The sequence below is a fragment of the Neofelis nebulosa genome, chromosome 8 (genome assembly GCF_028018385.1).
Source record: "Neofelis nebulosa isolate mNeoNeb1 chromosome 8, mNeoNeb1.pri, whole genome shotgun sequence".
Taxonomy (NCBI): domain Eukaryota; kingdom Metazoa; phylum Chordata; class Mammalia; order Carnivora; family Felidae; genus Neofelis; species Neofelis nebulosa.
Window position 1 is genome coordinate 89938052 of NC_080789.1, and position 17755 is coordinate 89955806.

The window sequence follows — 17755 nt, forward strand, 5'->3', positions numbered from 1 at the left end:
ACTTGACATCTGGACTTACCCAGGAAGGCTGATAAAAGTGGCTGAAAAGCAGTCTTGGCTTTTTCAAAATAAGTCATGGTTTCTATTCTAGTTGAAAATATATGTATATAGACATATATACAAAAAGACAACCACAAAAAAGTTATTATCAGTTCACTTATACAGATAAGAAGGTAAGAATATTTTCAATGTATAATCTGACTCAATAGCTAGAATTTGTCAACTAAAAAAATTTCAGAGACATTTTAAATTCTAAAATTCTATTTAAACATTAATTAGCCTCTAAAGTAACCCAAAAGGTTATAATTTTTAAGTGGTAATTTTTTAAAAAGTATTTAAGCTTAGGTTCAAAGTAAAAGAGAAACTAGTTTTTAATGGTCTTGCACAGCTCAATATTCCTCCAAAGAAATTACATTTGTTTTTCTAACTTTATCAAAATAAACACACTAATAATACACTTACTCTGGTTTTGAATAACTTTCTCACAGGGAAAATAACCAATGTTTTTGTACCAAGTGTCATTTATTCATTTTATAAATTAGTCACTGTTCACCACACAACACTTATAGTACACACTTGTAGACTGACACTTTGGATCATGAGCTTTCATATCTAAGTCTTTATATCTAAATGTTTCTTAAAAAGCACTTACAGTCAAAAATATTTAAGATATTTCAACAAATTCTAAAGTATGCTAGATAAACTCAAAAGCATGATCTCATTTCAAAGTGAGAAAAACTGAATGGCATTCTAAAAGAAACAGTAAATTCTAATGATAAAATCATTTTGATAGGAATGCCTCAAGTTTTTTAAAAGCACTTTAAAACCACAATATCTTTCCATCGGTTACAAAATATACACCTCCTACCATGAAATCAATTTATAAAATCCACATAGATTAGTGTAATCTGCAGGGCAGTTCTTAAGAACTATGATTCCTTCCCAAATTTAAAAGGACTCTTAAAAAAAAACAAAAAAACTTAAAAGGCAACAAGGGGTCATTTCAGAATTAAGATTATCAAGACCACCATAACCAGCTTCACCAGTAAAGCTTTTTCATACAAGTGATAAATTTATTACCTTGAAACAGTAAAATGATTACGAGATTTTGTAGTCTCTTATGTTCAAGCATTAAGAAAACCAAGTATGTTTGATTATCAGGTCTGAACCTTATTTGGACTTGTGGCACTAATATCTCTTACTCCTTACTCTGAAATATGATGTAAAATTAGATATTCCAGTGTATACCTTATAAATATGAAGTCAAAACTCCACTTCCTGAAATACTACTTGACCAACCATCATCCCCTAAAGGGATGTAGTAGACAGATATTTAAAAAAAAAAAAAAAAAAAAGATGAAGAAAAAAAAATCCTGACACATACACCTTGTTATTTAAGGTGAAGTATTTTTACTCTTGTGAAGTGGAAATAGCAGGGGACTTGATAATGTACTTTATTCAGATCCAGCTCTACCACTTGCATTCTATACTTACTGTTTTGAGTAAGACACTCAACTTGCTTCTTCATCTGTTAAATGGAAGTCAAAATAATACCTATCTTGCACCAGAGTTGTGCGAATGAGGCGGAGATATTTAAATTGTGCAGTACTAAGTGTGTGTGTGTGTGTGTGTCCGCACTCTAGATAAATGGAAGAACTATGGTAGATGCTAACTGTATAAACTAATATCAACTTTCAAACATCTACTGGTACCAATGAAGGAGGATATAATAAAAGGATAAATAACATATACTTCATTGTGTGGTTCTCATCAATTTTTAGTGGTCTTGAAGACATTCTCCTTCCTGCCATGCCTATGTAGTTTAGTACAATTTTTGTAGTTTATTTTAGCCCATCCAAGACGTTTTCCTCACTAGCTGTATCTAAAGCTGTATTTTCATAATATTTAAAGCTTGGTATTCCTTATAATATTAAATATGAACCAAAATGGTCTTTTTATCAGTTACCAATCAGAATTTCTAGAACTTTAGAATACTTAAAGCTTTTCAAGCCAAATCAATATGGATTGTTAAAAATTCTACTGTTCATCAAAATACTAGATGGTCAAAATATATGCTAGTATACTTTAGAAGCAGAACATACATGACATGGTTCTCTGCGCTTAAAAAAGTACATTAAAAACCAATTAGTTTCCAAAGTGATCAAAAGTAATAACAATTGAAACATACTAATACAATAAATTTTAATGTCTTGAAAAAATGAAGCTTATTTTTGTTGGTATCCACGTTATTTCTCACAAGCTTTAAAAAAATGTTACTTTCTTCAGCGAGCTCTCCAATACATGACTTTGAATATTATCCTCTAAAATCATGACATCCATGTTAAAGCACTACTATATAAAGATTATAAACCACACACTAATAGAGTGTTTCCTTCCACACTGTATTTTATTATGATTCCAACTCTTTGATTCCGTAAAATTACTTTAAAGGATATCAACTCATTATTCTTTTCTACAATAATTTATACTTGTTTTAAACTTTCTCCCAGATTTGATCACAAATAGAAGCTACTAAAATCAGTTTGGAGATCATATTAATGACCACACATTAGGGATTTTAGAAGCACTGATTAAATATAAAAGACTAGTCTTTTCCCTATTAAGTAGCGAAAAGTGATAGTTGGGGTCTCCTCCCCGAACAAGGAAGTTCTGTTAAATCCAGGCGAGACCAGCCATGTTGGAAAACACTTGTCAATTATAGTTCTGACAAGTGTTCGCGAACACGGCTGGATGAAGCTAACCTTGTGTACTGAGGTGTGTACATCAAGGCCCTCTTAAGCCCTGCCAGAGGATCTGGGCCTACTTTGAGGATTGTTTCTGAGTTAGAGTTGTCCTTAGGTTCGTAAAGAGTGTAGAGCCGAGGGAAAAGAGGGCGGGGAAAGGAGAGTTGGGGGGAAATGGTTTGAGAGTTGGAAGCGGCTATCCGCAGCGAGAGGGGCGCGGCGACCAGGAGGGATTTGCGAGTTGAGAAACTGGGGGAAGGGCTGAAGATTTGGGGAGCGGGGAGATCTCAGCAAAAAGTCCCCTCGGCCCCCTCTGAGGGGCCCATGAGTGCAAAAGGAGGAAGGGAAGGGAAAACGCTTCAGTGCACTGACCTGTCCTCCGAGTCCATGCGGCTCAGGGGTTCCCCATCCGACGACATCTCCAAGCTGCCTCGCCGGCCCCCGGAGGTCGCGCTGCTTCCGCCACCCCCGGTCCCGTAGCCCTCATCGCCGCCACTAGAGACGACGCTGCTGCTACTGCTGCCGCCCCCGCCGCCGCCCTGGCTGCCCCGCGGTCCCTTGGGTTCCTCCAGGCCCTCCTTGCCGTCCCCATCCCCGCTGCTGCTGCTGGCGGCGCCGGGGCTGAGCGAGCGCGTCTCGTCGCTGCTGCTCCCGCCGCTGCTGCCCACCAGGCTCTCAGCGCTACTCTCCTCCTCGCCCCCGCCGCTGCTGCTGCTCTCGTCCTCCTCCTCCTCGTCCTCTTCTTCGTCCTCGTCCTCCCCGGCCTGGCTGGCGCTCTCGGGGCTCGGCTCCGACATCGTCTCCGCCTCGCCGCCCCCCACTCCGCCGCCACCGCCGCCGCCCCCACCGCCGCCGCCGTTCAACAGCAGCACAGCCACCGCCTCGGCCTCGGCCTCCTCTTCCTCCTCCTCTTCTTCCTCCTCCTCCTCGGGGGGCTCAGCCCGGCCCCGCGCCGCCGGGCCAGGACTGCCGGGGGGCAGAGGGCTCAGGCGAGAGAGCTCCTCCAGGTCGGCCATGTCGGTGATAGCGGCGGCCATGGCGGCGCCTGCTCCTCCTCCTCCTCCCCGCCGCCGCCGCCTCCCTCTCCCGACTCTAGCTCCCTCGCCCCCTCCCAAACGCCCAAAACTCCGCCGACGCCGCTGCAGAGCAGGAGGAGGGCCCGCGAGCTGCGTCAGCCTACACACGCGCTACGGAGCCCGCGCGGGGACAGGCGCGCGACTGCGCGCATTCACGCGGAGACGGTTGCGCGCCTGCGCGGCGGCACGAGGTAGCGCCTCCCCCGGGCCGCGGATTCCGCGCCCGCGCCCCCACCCGTGTACCCGCCCGGCACCCGCCCGGATCCGCCGAGTCCTCAGAGTTTCTTTGGGGCCTTCCCACGCCTTCCCCTTCCTCGCAGCCGCCAGGACACGCAGAACGAAAGCTTGAGTGCTAGCCGGGGATTTTAACAGCCGTCTGAGTTCTCACGATAAAGTCATTCATTCCGGGGATGTTTGGGGAGTGCCCCTGGGTACCGGCAATGAGCCAGGCAATGAGCCCCGTTCTTCTGAGAGCTTGTAATCTACGAGGAGAGATATTTAAAATGGATAAAAATAAGTAATACAATGCAAGGTACTAAATCCATACGGGCAGCCACAGGTTTTGGTCCAACCTTCGTTTGAATACCCCAAGAAATGGTTAAATCAGTATCAGAGCTAATGTGTCTTATGTTCAAGATCTTCAAACTTGTTAGCTCAGGAGTCCTGTAAAACAATTTTGTACATCCTTAATATAGTTTAAAAATAAATATACATTTTTCTTCAGCTTGTTATAAATATTTTATAACTGTCACACTTTTAAATGTAGCCAATGAACTCTAAATACTGCAGGGATTTAATATCCACCAATATCCACTTTTTAAAATACAATTTCTTTTATACTTGGTTAATTTCCATCCTTCCTTTATCTTCTGGAACTCATTTATATTCGGCATCCCCTCCAGAATTTTACACTAATAATAAATGTCCTATTTGAACTGTTATATTGATCATCTTATATTTCCTTGTAATAAAATGAAATAAATTGAAATTTAAGGGTTTTTTAATTTCCTGTTATCATAAAATCCTAAATCTTATTATTTCAATTGATCAAAACATATTTTAAATACTTACATGTATGTAAGTATTAAACACAAAAGTTAAATTTTGTTGGAAATGCATCTTACAGAGATGGAACTCCTAGTTCCAACTAGTCTATTTTATTGGTGGATGAGTAATTACTAGAATGAGAACAAGTTCAGCATCAATTCTATTCCAAGTTTTCAATTCCATGGATGCATGCATTGAAGAAACTTGTTTCCAAAAATGAGTGGATGAAAATGAATGGAGTTTTTAGTAATGCCACTCGAATCTTTGAACCCCTTCCAAGTTATATACCAAAAAAAAAAAAAAAATCACATAAAGATCTAACAAAAAGTACTTTCATTTTTTATTAAATGTTTTATTTATTTCTGAGAGAGCACAGGCAGGGGAGGGACAGAGAGAGGGGGACAGAGGATCTGAAACAGGCTCTGTGCTGACAGCCGAGTAACTGATGTGGGGTTTGAACTCCTGATCCTAGCGGTCATGACCTAAGCCAGTCAGAGACTAACCGACTGAGCCACCCAGGTACCCCTAACAAAAATGGTCAGCTGACAGCTCTTATTAGTTTATAAACTTTGTTGAAAGCAGGTAACCTGAAACCAGGAGACTTGTAAAGGATGTGTTACCCATTCTCATTTACCAGTCAATTGTTCCTTTTCTGATGTCCTAGAGATTTTTTGCTCCCCCATCCCCACCCTGCCCCAGGGTATTGCACCTAGGTAAAATTTGGGATGGGGAAGAATTATGCCTTTCTTTTTTTAAAGTAGGGGAGGGGCGGTTGGGATAAGGAAGGCTGGAAAGAACTTTACACTCTGACCCCAGAGGCATACTTTCAGGCAGATCACTTTTAGAGACAGCCACCTGAGAGAAGTGAGGATCTGAGAACTGATTATGTTAAAACAGTAGTCTCCTACTCATACACATCTTGAAAAGTCTTCATAGACCATGAGTACCCCAGTTTTGTATCTGCTGCCTTAGGCCTTTGGATAGCTATTATATGTTCCATATGTTGCCTCAAGGGAAAGCAAAAAAAATTTTAAATAATAGTATGGGGCATTATGGTTTACAAATACCTTTAGACACACATACAATGCAAAATCCTAACCTCAAACATTTCAGCCTCAAAGCCACTCTTTGAGAAAGACAAGGAATGTCCTATCCTGTATTGTAAATTAAGTACTATCAGAGAGTTTAACTGCAAAGCGTATACTAAGTGTATGTGCCAGGCACTGTACTAAACCCTGGAAATTAGGGTTAACATTTAGCTGAGCTAATCAAGGAAAACTTCATAAAGGATGTAGGAATTGAACAAATTTGTATAGTAACATATATAACTACATGTAAGTTTAATCAATTTGAGCTGAATCTTGAAGAGTGACAAATAGAATTCTATGTGAGGGGGAATTCTAGGACTGAGAAATAAAAACATGGAAACACATAAAAATTTATTCTGGACAGTGTTAATCAACCATGAGAAAGCAATCTAGAAAACTAAAAAAGACTTTAAGATTAGATTGCATAAAATCTTGAACAAACAAATGGACTCTGGAAGACAACATACACTGAGATTTGTTTTTTAAAGGTATGCTGATATGATTGAAGTTATTTGCAACGGTGGCTAATGCATAGGGGATAAGAAGAAAAGTGTGAAGAGAGTGAAAGTGAATGGGGATTCAACATGTGGAAATGGCAGGTATCAAAGCGACAAGTGAATGCATTAGCTGCAGTATTTGTTGGACTTGGAGAATACAATGAGCTATGTTGGAACTGGCTAAAGTTCAGGTCCCACCCATCCCCAGAGACTTTTTTTTTTTTTAATTACAAATTTTCTGAAAATTTCAAAGAATTAAATAATAAACCACTATACATTTGTATAGATTCATCAATTATTAACATTTTGCCACTTTAGCACAGCCTGTGTTCCTCTGTCTCTCAGTCCCTCCTCCTCTCTCTCTCTCTTTTAAAATTTATTTATTTAATTTGGAGAGAGAGCAAGGGACAGGCTGAGAGAGAGGAAGGCAGAGCATCCCAAGCAGGCTCCATACTGTCAGTGCAGAGCCCAATAGGGGACTCAAACTCACAAACCAGGAGATCATGACCTCAGCCAAAATCAAGAGTTGGACACTTAACCAACTGAAGCACCCAGGTGCCCCTTCTTCTCTCTTCTTTACCCCTCCACTTTACCCCTCCCCCTTCCTCTCTTCTAACCCCTACCTCTACCCCCTCTCCTTTTCTCCCTCCATCTGGGTTTAGTTGCAGACCATTACTCTGCATGTATCTCCTTAGAACAGGGCCACTCTCCTACATAACCACAATGTTAAAGTGTCATTATCCCACTCACTGAAGTGTGTGGCTAGAGGCCAGACTTGTGGATGATGGATTTCCTTCCAGCGGCATCAGGTGAGAGGTGGGTGGATAGGACCACCCAATGTCTACTGACCTGTGCACCTCCATAAACTATTTGTTACTGGTCTGTAGCTAGATAAGTACTGAAATTAGCTTCTGGAAACTTCTATAACCACTTGACAGTAATTTTATGCCTACTGAATCTAATAATAAAAAAAATGGGGCTTATATTTTGATGTCATCAGTTTATTCTATTATTCTAGTAATTCACTTTTACTATATTTTGCAAAAGTATCAGTCCACTAAATTTAAGAAAAAAAAAAAATACTGGTCCTTTGCAGATTGAAAATCACTGCTTCTATAGTTCCCTTCTTCCCTCTAGGAGAATATGTGATTCTATGCATATTAGAAGTTACCAGATAATACACCATTGCATAAGAACTATTTGATTAGGGGGGCGCCTGGGTGGCGCAGTCGGTTAAGCGTCCGACTTCAGCCAGGTCACGATCTCGCGGTCCGTGAGTTCGAGCCCCGCGTTGGGCTCTGGGCTGACGGCTCGGAGCCTGGAGCCTGTTTCCGATTCTGTGTCTCCCTCTCTCTCTGCCCCTCCCCCGTTCATGCTCTGTCTCTCTCTGTCCCAAAAATAAATAAAAAATGTTGAAAAAAAAAATTTAAAAAAAAAAGAACTATTTGATTAGGAATAGTATTCAAACCCATCGACCACAGTACTAATGGAGTTGGATTAGCAGTAATTTGAATTCCTCTGCTTTTCTACCTACCAAGCCTACTAACAAAGTAAGGACCCCTCTAGCTTTCCAGGAGCCTCTGGGGTACGAGGTCTTTCATATACTCACACATTCTTTTCCCAGGGGCCTCCTTCCCTGCTCTGCTCTTCTAGGCATTGCAGGCTCCATTCTGGGACCTGTGACACAGGCAAAACAGTCAAAGCCACAGTGTAGCCTGCAGAAATGGAGATGATTGTGTGGACCCGTTTTAGGGGAACCCCGAGGCAGACTGCTTGTGCCCAATATCAGAGAAGGTTTTCAGTGAAATAGCTCTTTATGTTTTTACTCAGAGCTCTGTTTCTCTTAGGCACCCAGACATGCTTTCATGGGCCTTGGATTGGCGACAGATTTGAGTAACAGCCACCCCAAGCTGCATTTATTATTCCCCATCCAATGACTAAGTCTTTCTTATAGAGCTTCTCTGTCTCATTCTCTTCCACTAAAATGAGTTCTGTTCTAGGAAGCAGTCTCAGCCCCCATGTCAGCAGGTTTCTTTCAGGCCTGCCTCACCAGTTTGCCAGACATGCCCAGACATGCTGGAACCCAGCAACAGACCCAGCTTAGATTTAAGCTGAGATTCCTGCTACACCACACGTGAGATACTTCTGAAAACGACAAATGATGTCTCTAAAACATGCAGCTGTCACACATTTTGCACCTTTACAGCCTCCTCATTCTGCATGTAGGTACTACCATAGTGAGCAAGATCAATAGCAACATAATGACTTCATTCTCTGATTGACTTGGAGTCTAAAGATAGTATACATGAGGGTGCCTGGGTGGCTCAGTCAGTTAAGTGTCCAACTTCGGCTTAGCTCATGATCTCGTGGGTTTGTGGGTTTGTGTCCCCCGTCGGGCTCTGTGCTGACAGCTCTGGAGCCTGGAGCCTTTCTTGAATTCTGTGTCTCCCTCTCTCTGCGCCCCTCCCCCAATCACACTCTGTCTCTGTCTCTCAAAAATGAATAAACATTAAAAAAAATTTTTTTTAAAGTATACACGAAATGATAGAACATCTTACCGAATGAAGGAAAGATAGGATCAAAGCTGGAAAGAACTAGAAATCTGATGAAAGCTTTTCCAACCTGTAGATTGCAATCCAACCAAAACACAACCAAATAATGATTATAGTTTTTTCATAGTCTTTTTTTTAAGTTTATTTCTTTTGAGAGAGAGAGAGAGAGAACCCGTGCAGGGGAGTGGCAAAGAGAGAGGAAGAGAAAGAATCCCAAGCAGGCTCTTGGGACTTGATCCACAAACCATGAGATCGTGGCCTGAGCCAAAATCAAGAGTTGGATACTTAACCAACTGAGGCACCCAGGCACCCCATTTTTCTTTCTTTTTTTTGTCCTTTCAGTTTTATAGTTGTGTATACATATATAGATTATAGTTAAAATTTGTTAGTATATTTTGAGACACAACTGCTTTTGGCTGGCAAATTCCCACAATAAGGAGATCATGTGCATGTCTGGTATTTTGAATAGTCAGTCATTTGGAATTTACTAAATATGCTTTCTATAAGCTATCAGTGAATGGGTAGGCACCATGTGAAAGGTGAATAACTTAAACACATTTCTTGCTCTCTTTTGTATTTTGCATCTGACTTGCTAACCAAATAATTTTTTTCAATGTTCAAAATGCTCTCAATTATTAAATTTGAATTTTCTGGGTTAGTTATTGTAGCATACAACTTACAAGACCATCAAATCTCTAAGAAGACAGGGCAAAATCTAAACAAAATACATAATGGGTGAAATATTTAAAAAAGCAAATCAGCAATTTGGATAAATTACCTTGGCTTCAGGCCAAAACAAAAAACAAAAAAAGGTATCCCACCCCTTCTTTTATTGAAGTATGCATGGCATCTATTTTGACCACTAACCTTATTCATACACTTTTTTCCCCTTTGTTCTTCCCTTTCTCCCTTATTTTGTTACTTGTTTTGATAGCTACTTTGTAGCCCTTTATACATCTTTTGGTAAACTATCTCAAATTATTATTTTTTTTAAATAAACTCCACTCCCAGTGTGAGACTTGAACTGATGACCCCAAGACCAAGAATCACATGCTCTACTGACTGAGCCAGCCAGTTGCCCCTCAAATTAATTTTTAAAGGTGTTTTGTGGGACCTGGGTGGCTCAATCAGCTAAGCGTCTGACTCTTGATTTCTGCTCAGGTCATGATCTCGTGATTCATGAGTTCGAGCCCTGAGTGTAGCTCTGTGCTGACAGCACAAAACCTGCTTGGGATTTCTCTCTCTCTCTCTCTCTGCCCCTCTCCCACTAGTGCTCACATGCTCACTCTCTCAAAATAAATAAATAAACTTAAAAAAATGAGTTTTGTGGGGTGCCTGGGTGGTTCAGCCGGTTGAGCATCCAACTCTTGATTTGGGCTCAGGTCATGATCCCAGGGTCATGGGATCAACCCCTGCATAGAGCTCTACTAAGTGTAGAGCCTGCTTGGGATTCTCTCTCCCTCTGTCACACTCTCTCTAAAATGAAAATAAAAATAAAAAATTAACCTCCCCGCATCTCTTACAGCTAGATTTGGCCATGTGACTAAGTTCTAATGAGCCAGGAGCAGAAGGAGCCAGGAGTAGAAGGATCACATCCTCCCACAGAAAGCTGCTTGCCCTCCCTCCTCTCACACTTTTGTTGTGTCTTGTCCTTGGGCTGGGGCATATACTTGAACGGGGATGAGCCAGCCTCAACCACGTATACCAGAACCAGACCCTAGGATAACAGAGCCACAAGAGAAGGGACCTGTGTCCCTAGATGAGGATGAAGGAATCAGGGTATCATTTTACAGTGCCATCCACTCCCATTGACTAATAACTCAGATTTTTTGTAGGGAGAAAGAAATTTTTTATGTAGTTAGTCTGTTCTAAACCAGCCAAATCAGGCCCACCTGAGTGGATCAGATGGTTAAGCATCTGTCTCTTTATTTCAGCCTAGGTCGTGATCTCACAGTTTGTGAGATGGAGCCCTGTATGGAGCTCTGCGGTGACAACACAAGGCCTCCTTGGGATTCTCTCTCTCTCTCTCTCTCTCTCTCTCTCTCTCTCACCCTCTGTCCCTCCCCCTCCTTTCTCTCTCACTCTCTCAAAATAAATAAGTAAACATTAAAAAAAAATTAGGGGCACCTGGGTGGCACAGTCAGTTAAGCATCCAACTCTTGATCTCTGCTCAAGTCATGATCTCACTGTACTTGAGTTCTTGATTCTTTCTCTCCTTCTCTCTGCCCCTCCCCCACCTCTGCTCATTCTCTCTAAATAAATACATAAATAAACAAATAGCAGAATATCTTTTAAAAAATTAAAATTAAAAAAAAAATTAAACCTTGCAACAACATGGGTGGAACTAGAAAGTATGATGCTGAGCATAATTAGTCACAGAAAGACAAATATCATATGACTTAACTCCAATGTGGAATTTAAGGCACAAAACAAATGAACATAAGGGAAGGGAAGCAAAAATATAAAAACAGGGAGGGTGACAAAACAGAGACTCTTAAATATAGAGAACAAACGGAGGGTTGCTGGAGGGTTTGCAGGTGGGGGGATGGGCTAAATGGGCAAGGGGCATTAAGGAGGACACTTGTTGGGATGAGCACTGGGTGTCATATGTAGGGGATGGATCACTGGATTCTATTCCTGAAATCATTATTGCAGTATATGCTACCTAACTTGGATGTAAATTAAAAAAAAAAAAAAAAATTAAACCAGCCAAATCAATATCCTAATTAATGCAGGTAAAATGAACAAATTAGATAGCGTTCCTAACTACTTCCAGTTTGGCGCTGCCCAATTGGAATCAATTTTGCTCATACAAACTCTTAAAAAATTAAATATGTAAAAAAATTTTTTTTTAATTTTTTTTTTAACGTTTATTTATTTTTGAGACAGAGAGAGACAGAGCATGAACGGGGGAGGGGCAGAGAGAGAGGGAGACAGAATCTGAAGCAGGCTCCAGGCTCTGAGCCATCAGCCCAGAGCCCCACGCGGGGCTCGAGCTCACGGACCGCGAGATCGTGACCTGAGCTGAAGTCGAATGCTTAACCGACTGAGCCACCGAGGCGCCCCAATACGTAAAAAATTTAAAAATAATAGGGGTACCTGGCTGGCTCAATAGGTGGATCATGTGACTCTTTTTTTTTTTTTTTTTAATGTTTATTATTTGACAGAGAGAGAGACAGAGAGCGAGCAGGGGAGAGGCAGAGAGAGAGGGAGACACAGAATCAGAAGCAGGCTCCAGGCTCTGAGCTGCCAGCACAGAGTCCAACGCGGGACTCGAACCCACAAACCAGGAGATCATGACCTGAGCTGAAGTCAGCCGCGCAACTGACTGAGCTACCCAGGTGCCCCTGGATCATGTGACTCTTGATCTCAGGTTGGTGAATTCAAGCCCCTTGCCGGATGTAGAGATTACTAAAAATACCTACATACATACACAAATACACAAATAAAATAAATAGGGGTGCCTCAGTGGCTCAATCAGTTGAGCATCCGACTCTTGATTTCAGCTCAGGTCATGATCTCACGGTTTGTGTGTGTGAGCCCAATGTCAGGCTCTGTGCTGACAGTGTGGACCCTGCTTGGGATTCTCCACCCCACCCCCCCACCCCCCCCCCGCCCTTCACTCCTCTCAAAAAATGAAAATAAATAAATAAACATTTAAAATAAACAAACAGGCAAATATCGTTTCTTATTTCCCAGAAATCTGAGATCCTCAGGACCGAGGTCTTCCTTTTTCTGCTCCTTCACCTATAAAATCATCTATATCCACACTCATTTTTCCTTCCCTACATAAGCCTAAGCACTCTACTGTGGCAAACTCTTAGGTGTCCTGAAAAAGGAGGGAAAATGACCATATATGTATATATGGTCTTTTTTTTCTCCTCACCCTCTACTTGGGCTCTTGGCTCCTTCATGCTCCCTTACATTCGGTTATTTAACCTAAGCAATATTTTGTTAATCCAAATATTGGATCCTTTCAGGTAGAGAGCAGTAGTTTCCAAAGAACTGTAAATATAACACGTTGTGTAAGCAAGGTAAAATTGCAGCTTTCTTTGTCCTTGTAGGTGCTCTGATGACAGGTTGAATGAAAGATACACTCAAAACAAATACAAAAACATTTCAGAGGCAGGATTCTGTGCCCTTATAGTTACCATCACAGAATCAGAAATCCAAATAGCTCAGAATAGGACAGCTTAGGACAAGCATCACGAGGAATCCCTAAGATACCAGATAGTAAAACTTGCTGTTCCTACAAACATAAGGAAAGTCTCCTGACTATCACAGATAATCCTTATACCTTGAATAACTTTAATTTCACTGTCTCAAACATCCATCATTCTGTTTAACAAATCACTAGCTTCCCTAATATAAAACCCATTTCTAACATTCATTATGCCATTTAGCAAGGCTTTATGGAGATCTTGATAGTGAAAGATCATGTTGGCAGCAAATTCTGGAGTATGCCCCTTTCTGATGGACTGCTAACTAAAGACTAGTGACCTGGGATTTTTTTTTTCTTAGCATATTAATTGAGTCTATAGAATTAAAGCTTACATTGTTGGCACATACATAGTATCACATAAACCACCCAAAGTACAGGATTTTGAACTGAATTATGGAAGTATTAATGGTTAATATTAGTTCCATGACTGAATTCTCACCAAGAGAATGTGAACAGAGGTAATATGTACAACTTCCACCTAAATTGTTCTTGACTTCTTTTCCCATGTGCTAGAACAGCGCTGTACCATTGACCCAACTTCAACATGCAGTAATGGAAGCAATCATATGGAAGGAATATAGGTCCCTGAGTAACTTCACCATCTGGAGCTGGCAGCCAGTCTACACTGACCAAGCTTCTACATGGTAGAGAAATAAACGTCTATTTTATTCAAGCTACTATATTTTAGAGTCTCTTTTTTTTTTTTTTTAAGTTTATTTACTTTTGAGAGAGAGAGAGAGCACAAGCGAGAGAGAGGGAGACACAGAATCAGAAGTAGATTCCAGGCTCCAGCTGTCAGCACAGAGGCCAACGTGGGGCTTGAACTCAGGAACTGCGAGATCATGACCTAAGTCAGACACTTAACTGGCTGAGCCACCCAGGCACCCTGGAGTCTCTTTTTTTTTAAAGACAACTTTACTTGTCATTAAATGATAAACCTTTACATCTTGACCCATCAGCTTCCTTCTCCTCTTCTATGTCTTCAATCTCACCCTCTATACTTGCTCCTTTTCAGTTTACAAACATGATCAAGTCCTTACAAAGTATTTCTTTCTTTTTCATCCAATTTTTTTTTATTTTAAAAGTGTTTATTTTTGAGAGAGAGTGAGGGAGAGAGAGAGAGAGCCAGAGAGTGAGGGAGGGGCAGAGAGAGAGGGGGACAGGGGATCTGAAGCAGGCTCTGCACGGTCAGCACAGAGACTGACGTGTGGCTTGAACTCATGAACCATGAGATCATGACCTGAGCTGAAGTTGGATGCTTAACCAACTGAGCCACCCAGGTGCCCCTTTTTCATCCAAATTTCTGAAAATATGAACTATACTTGCTTGTTCCATCTTCTTACCTCCCATACACTGTCTTTCTACTACAAAGTGATGTCCATTCCCACATTTTTTAAGATGACTCCCAGTAAAACTATTAATTAAATCTGGAGGATACTCCTCAGTTCTACACTTACAACTTGCTCTCACCTTATAATGAAAATAAGTCTCAGGCCAAATTCTGCACCATGTACATCGCTGCATTTTCTCCTCTGCTCCGTCCTCATTTTCTCTCCTCTCTTATTTCAACAATGCCACACCTTCTAGATTGCTGGTCTCTTTCATAGATTTTTCTTGACCTCCCTGTTTTTGAAATGTTGGTTCCCAAGTCTACATCCTTGACTCATTCTCTTCTGGTTCTACAAAGTCTTCCTGGCAAATAACATCTGTCCTGCTGATTCTGATCTCTGATGAGAACCTCCTGGATTCATTCATTCATATTTTTGGAGAGCACTGATTCTTTCTTGAGGTGGAAGATCCTTGATTTATACTGACACCAATAAACAAAATTGTATGTGCTTCTGTCTCAGTTTTCCCCATGTATCGCAAATTGACTTCAGTCTATTTGGCCTTTCAACAACTGTCAGGTTCTGTTAGTAAATGTCAATAGCATCTATTGATTGGACTAGGTGGAAGCTGGGCGTGCCCTTCTCTAAACATTGATATCATGTGATAGATTACAAGGAAAGCAAGACTTCATTGTAATTCTTCCAAATGTATAAACTTTTATTAGCAAGTGGACAAAAAAGTCATATAATATATTCATATAAGGTTTCAGGAAATCCTCACTCTTTGTCCTCGGGCATGCCCACAAGCATCTCGTATGAGAGACTCACTCTGAGGTGGCTGTAGCAATACCCAAACAGCAGAATCAGCCAACCTTCTATTCAGATCTGTCAGTCGATGTCTCCAAACACTGAATAGAAGGCCCTGGGGAGAGGTGGATAACACAGAATCAAAGAGAACTTAGACCAAGAAGGTAGTAGATTGCTGGGCTTCCCAGCAACTTCTTCACCATGTATTGATTATGTTGAGTGTCTACTACGTGTCAGGCACTGTTCTTAGCATTGCGTATATAGCTACGAATAAAGCCAATAAAAATCCCTGCTCTTGTGAAACTTATACTCTGGTCAGTTGTGTTGTTGTATCTCATTCACACAAGAGTGACAGGGCTGTGAAATCTCTCTAACCAGCCATACATCTGGGACATCATTTATTTCACCAATGAAAATGTATTTCTAAACTCCCTTTTACTAATTAATGAACCTTTGGATATAAATTTCAATACAGATCCTTGAAATGCTTAAATAGCCACCTGGGGAGTATGGATCCCTGATTAGGGTACTTCAGATTATAACTAACCACCCCTAGAGTGTGAATTCCTAATAGGGTAACTCTAATGATAACTAACCTTCCCTAGAGTGTAGATGAAAGCTAATTTACACACAAGTACATTACACTGTTTATAAGGAAGTATTTTAAAGTAAATTATAACAGAGGTAATATAACAACATGGCAAGAAGCATGGTTGCACAGAGCTCCCAAGTTTCACATATAGGTTTTAAAATACTGAAAGATATTGGGGCGCCTGGGTGGCTCAGTCGGTTGAGCGTCTGACTTCAGCTCAGGTCACGATCTCGCGGTCCATGAGTTCGAGCCCCGCATCGGGCTCTGGGCTAATGGCTCAGAGCCTGGAGCCTGCTTCCGATTCTGTGTCTCCCTCTCTCTCTGCCCTCCCCCGTTCATGCTCTGTCTCTCTGTCTCAAAAATAAATAAACGTTAAAAAAAAATTAAATAAAAAAAAATAAAAAATAAAATAAAATACTGAAAGATACCAACCATCTCTCTTAGGACTTCTGAGTTCTCCTCGTGATCTAGCAACTACAGGTACAACAAAAGGTATATCAGACCATCCTAGTGTAACACGGTTCACACTCATTCTGAATGGCCAGTTCCCATACCACTCCAACCACTGAATATGTTCAATAGCATTGTTGCTCAAGTCTTTAGCCATGAAGAAACTGACAAGGCTCTCTGAATTTCAACTCCAAATACCTTGAAGAAAAAATAATAACTGTCCCAGTTTGGACCTAAGATTCATGCCCAAATTGATTGGGATTGGTAAGGGCATAGGACCTTTATAACTTGTTTGATGGATGATGGAAATGCTTGCAGAAACTCTTAGGAGGTTATGAAAAGTGTTCCAGCATCAGGGTTTTGTCAGGAGAGTAAATCAAAGGGGGAAAGAACCAAAAGAGTTAAAGATATATACAGGAGAGTGAACAATGACATTTAAGCTGGGTAGAAAAGGAAGTAAAAACAGGATTTTATCAGGGTAGCTGGCTGGCTCGATTGATAGAGCATACAACTCTTGATCTCAGGGTTTTGAGTTTGAGCCCCACGCTGGGTGTATAGATTACTTGAAAAAACAACAGCAACAACAACAGGACTTTATTAAATCATTTGTAGTAGAGAATAGTATTTATATCAAAAGAGATATTGGGGCGCCTGGGTGACTCAGCTGGTTAAGTGTCTGACTTCAGCTCAGGTCATGATCTCGCAGTTCATGAATTTGAGCCCTGCATCAGGCTTTCCTGTCAGTACAAAACCCACTCTGGATTCTCTGTCTCCCTCTGTCTGTGCCCCACTTACATGTGTTCTCTCTCTCTCTAAAAAATGAATAAACATTAAAAAAAAAAACAAACAGAAAGATGCATACTTGAAATGCTATCTGTTCTGGTCCATTTATATAAATATATATATGTAGTTCCACAGATGATCTGGTAGTATTAATAACTGTTACTTTATTTCTTTTTTTAGGTTTATTTATTTTTGGGGGGTGCCCGGGTGGCTCAGTCGTTTAAGCAGCTGACTCCTGATATTGGCTCAGGTCATAATCTCACAGTTTGTGGGATTGTGCCCCGTGTCAGGCTCTGCAGTGACAGTGTGGACCTTGCTTGGGATTCTCTCTCTCCCTCTCTCTCTGCCTCTCCCCTCCTTTGATGTGTTCACACATGTGCTCTTTCTCTCTCAAAATAAATAAACTTAAAAACAAAACATATATATATATATATATATATATATATATGTTTTTTATATATATGTTTTATATATATATTATATATATATACACATATATGTATATGTATGTATACATATATGTATTTGTATATGTATATATATACATACAGCTGAAGAATAGCATGTTT

The 17755-nt window shown here is 40.9% G+C and overlaps 1 protein-coding gene across 4 annotated transcripts in view; it reads right to left on the reverse strand.

Moving 5' to 3' along the window:
* The window catches only part of AEBP2 (AE binding protein 2), a 94210-nt gene extending 90323 nt beyond the window's left edge, over positions 1–3887 (reverse strand). The window contains exon 1 of one of the 4 annotated variants that reach the window (XM_058743503.1): positions 3117–3887. In XM_058743503.1, the coding sequence (XP_058599486.1) occupies positions 3117–3781 (665 nt within the window). In that variant the 5' untranslated portion in view covers positions 3782–3887. The remainder of the gene's footprint in view (positions 1–3116) is intronic. The other 3 variants (XM_058743500.1, XM_058743501.1, XM_058743502.1) reach the window with 3 other exon arrangements.
* Between the last annotated feature and the right edge of the window lie 13868 nt (positions 3888–17755).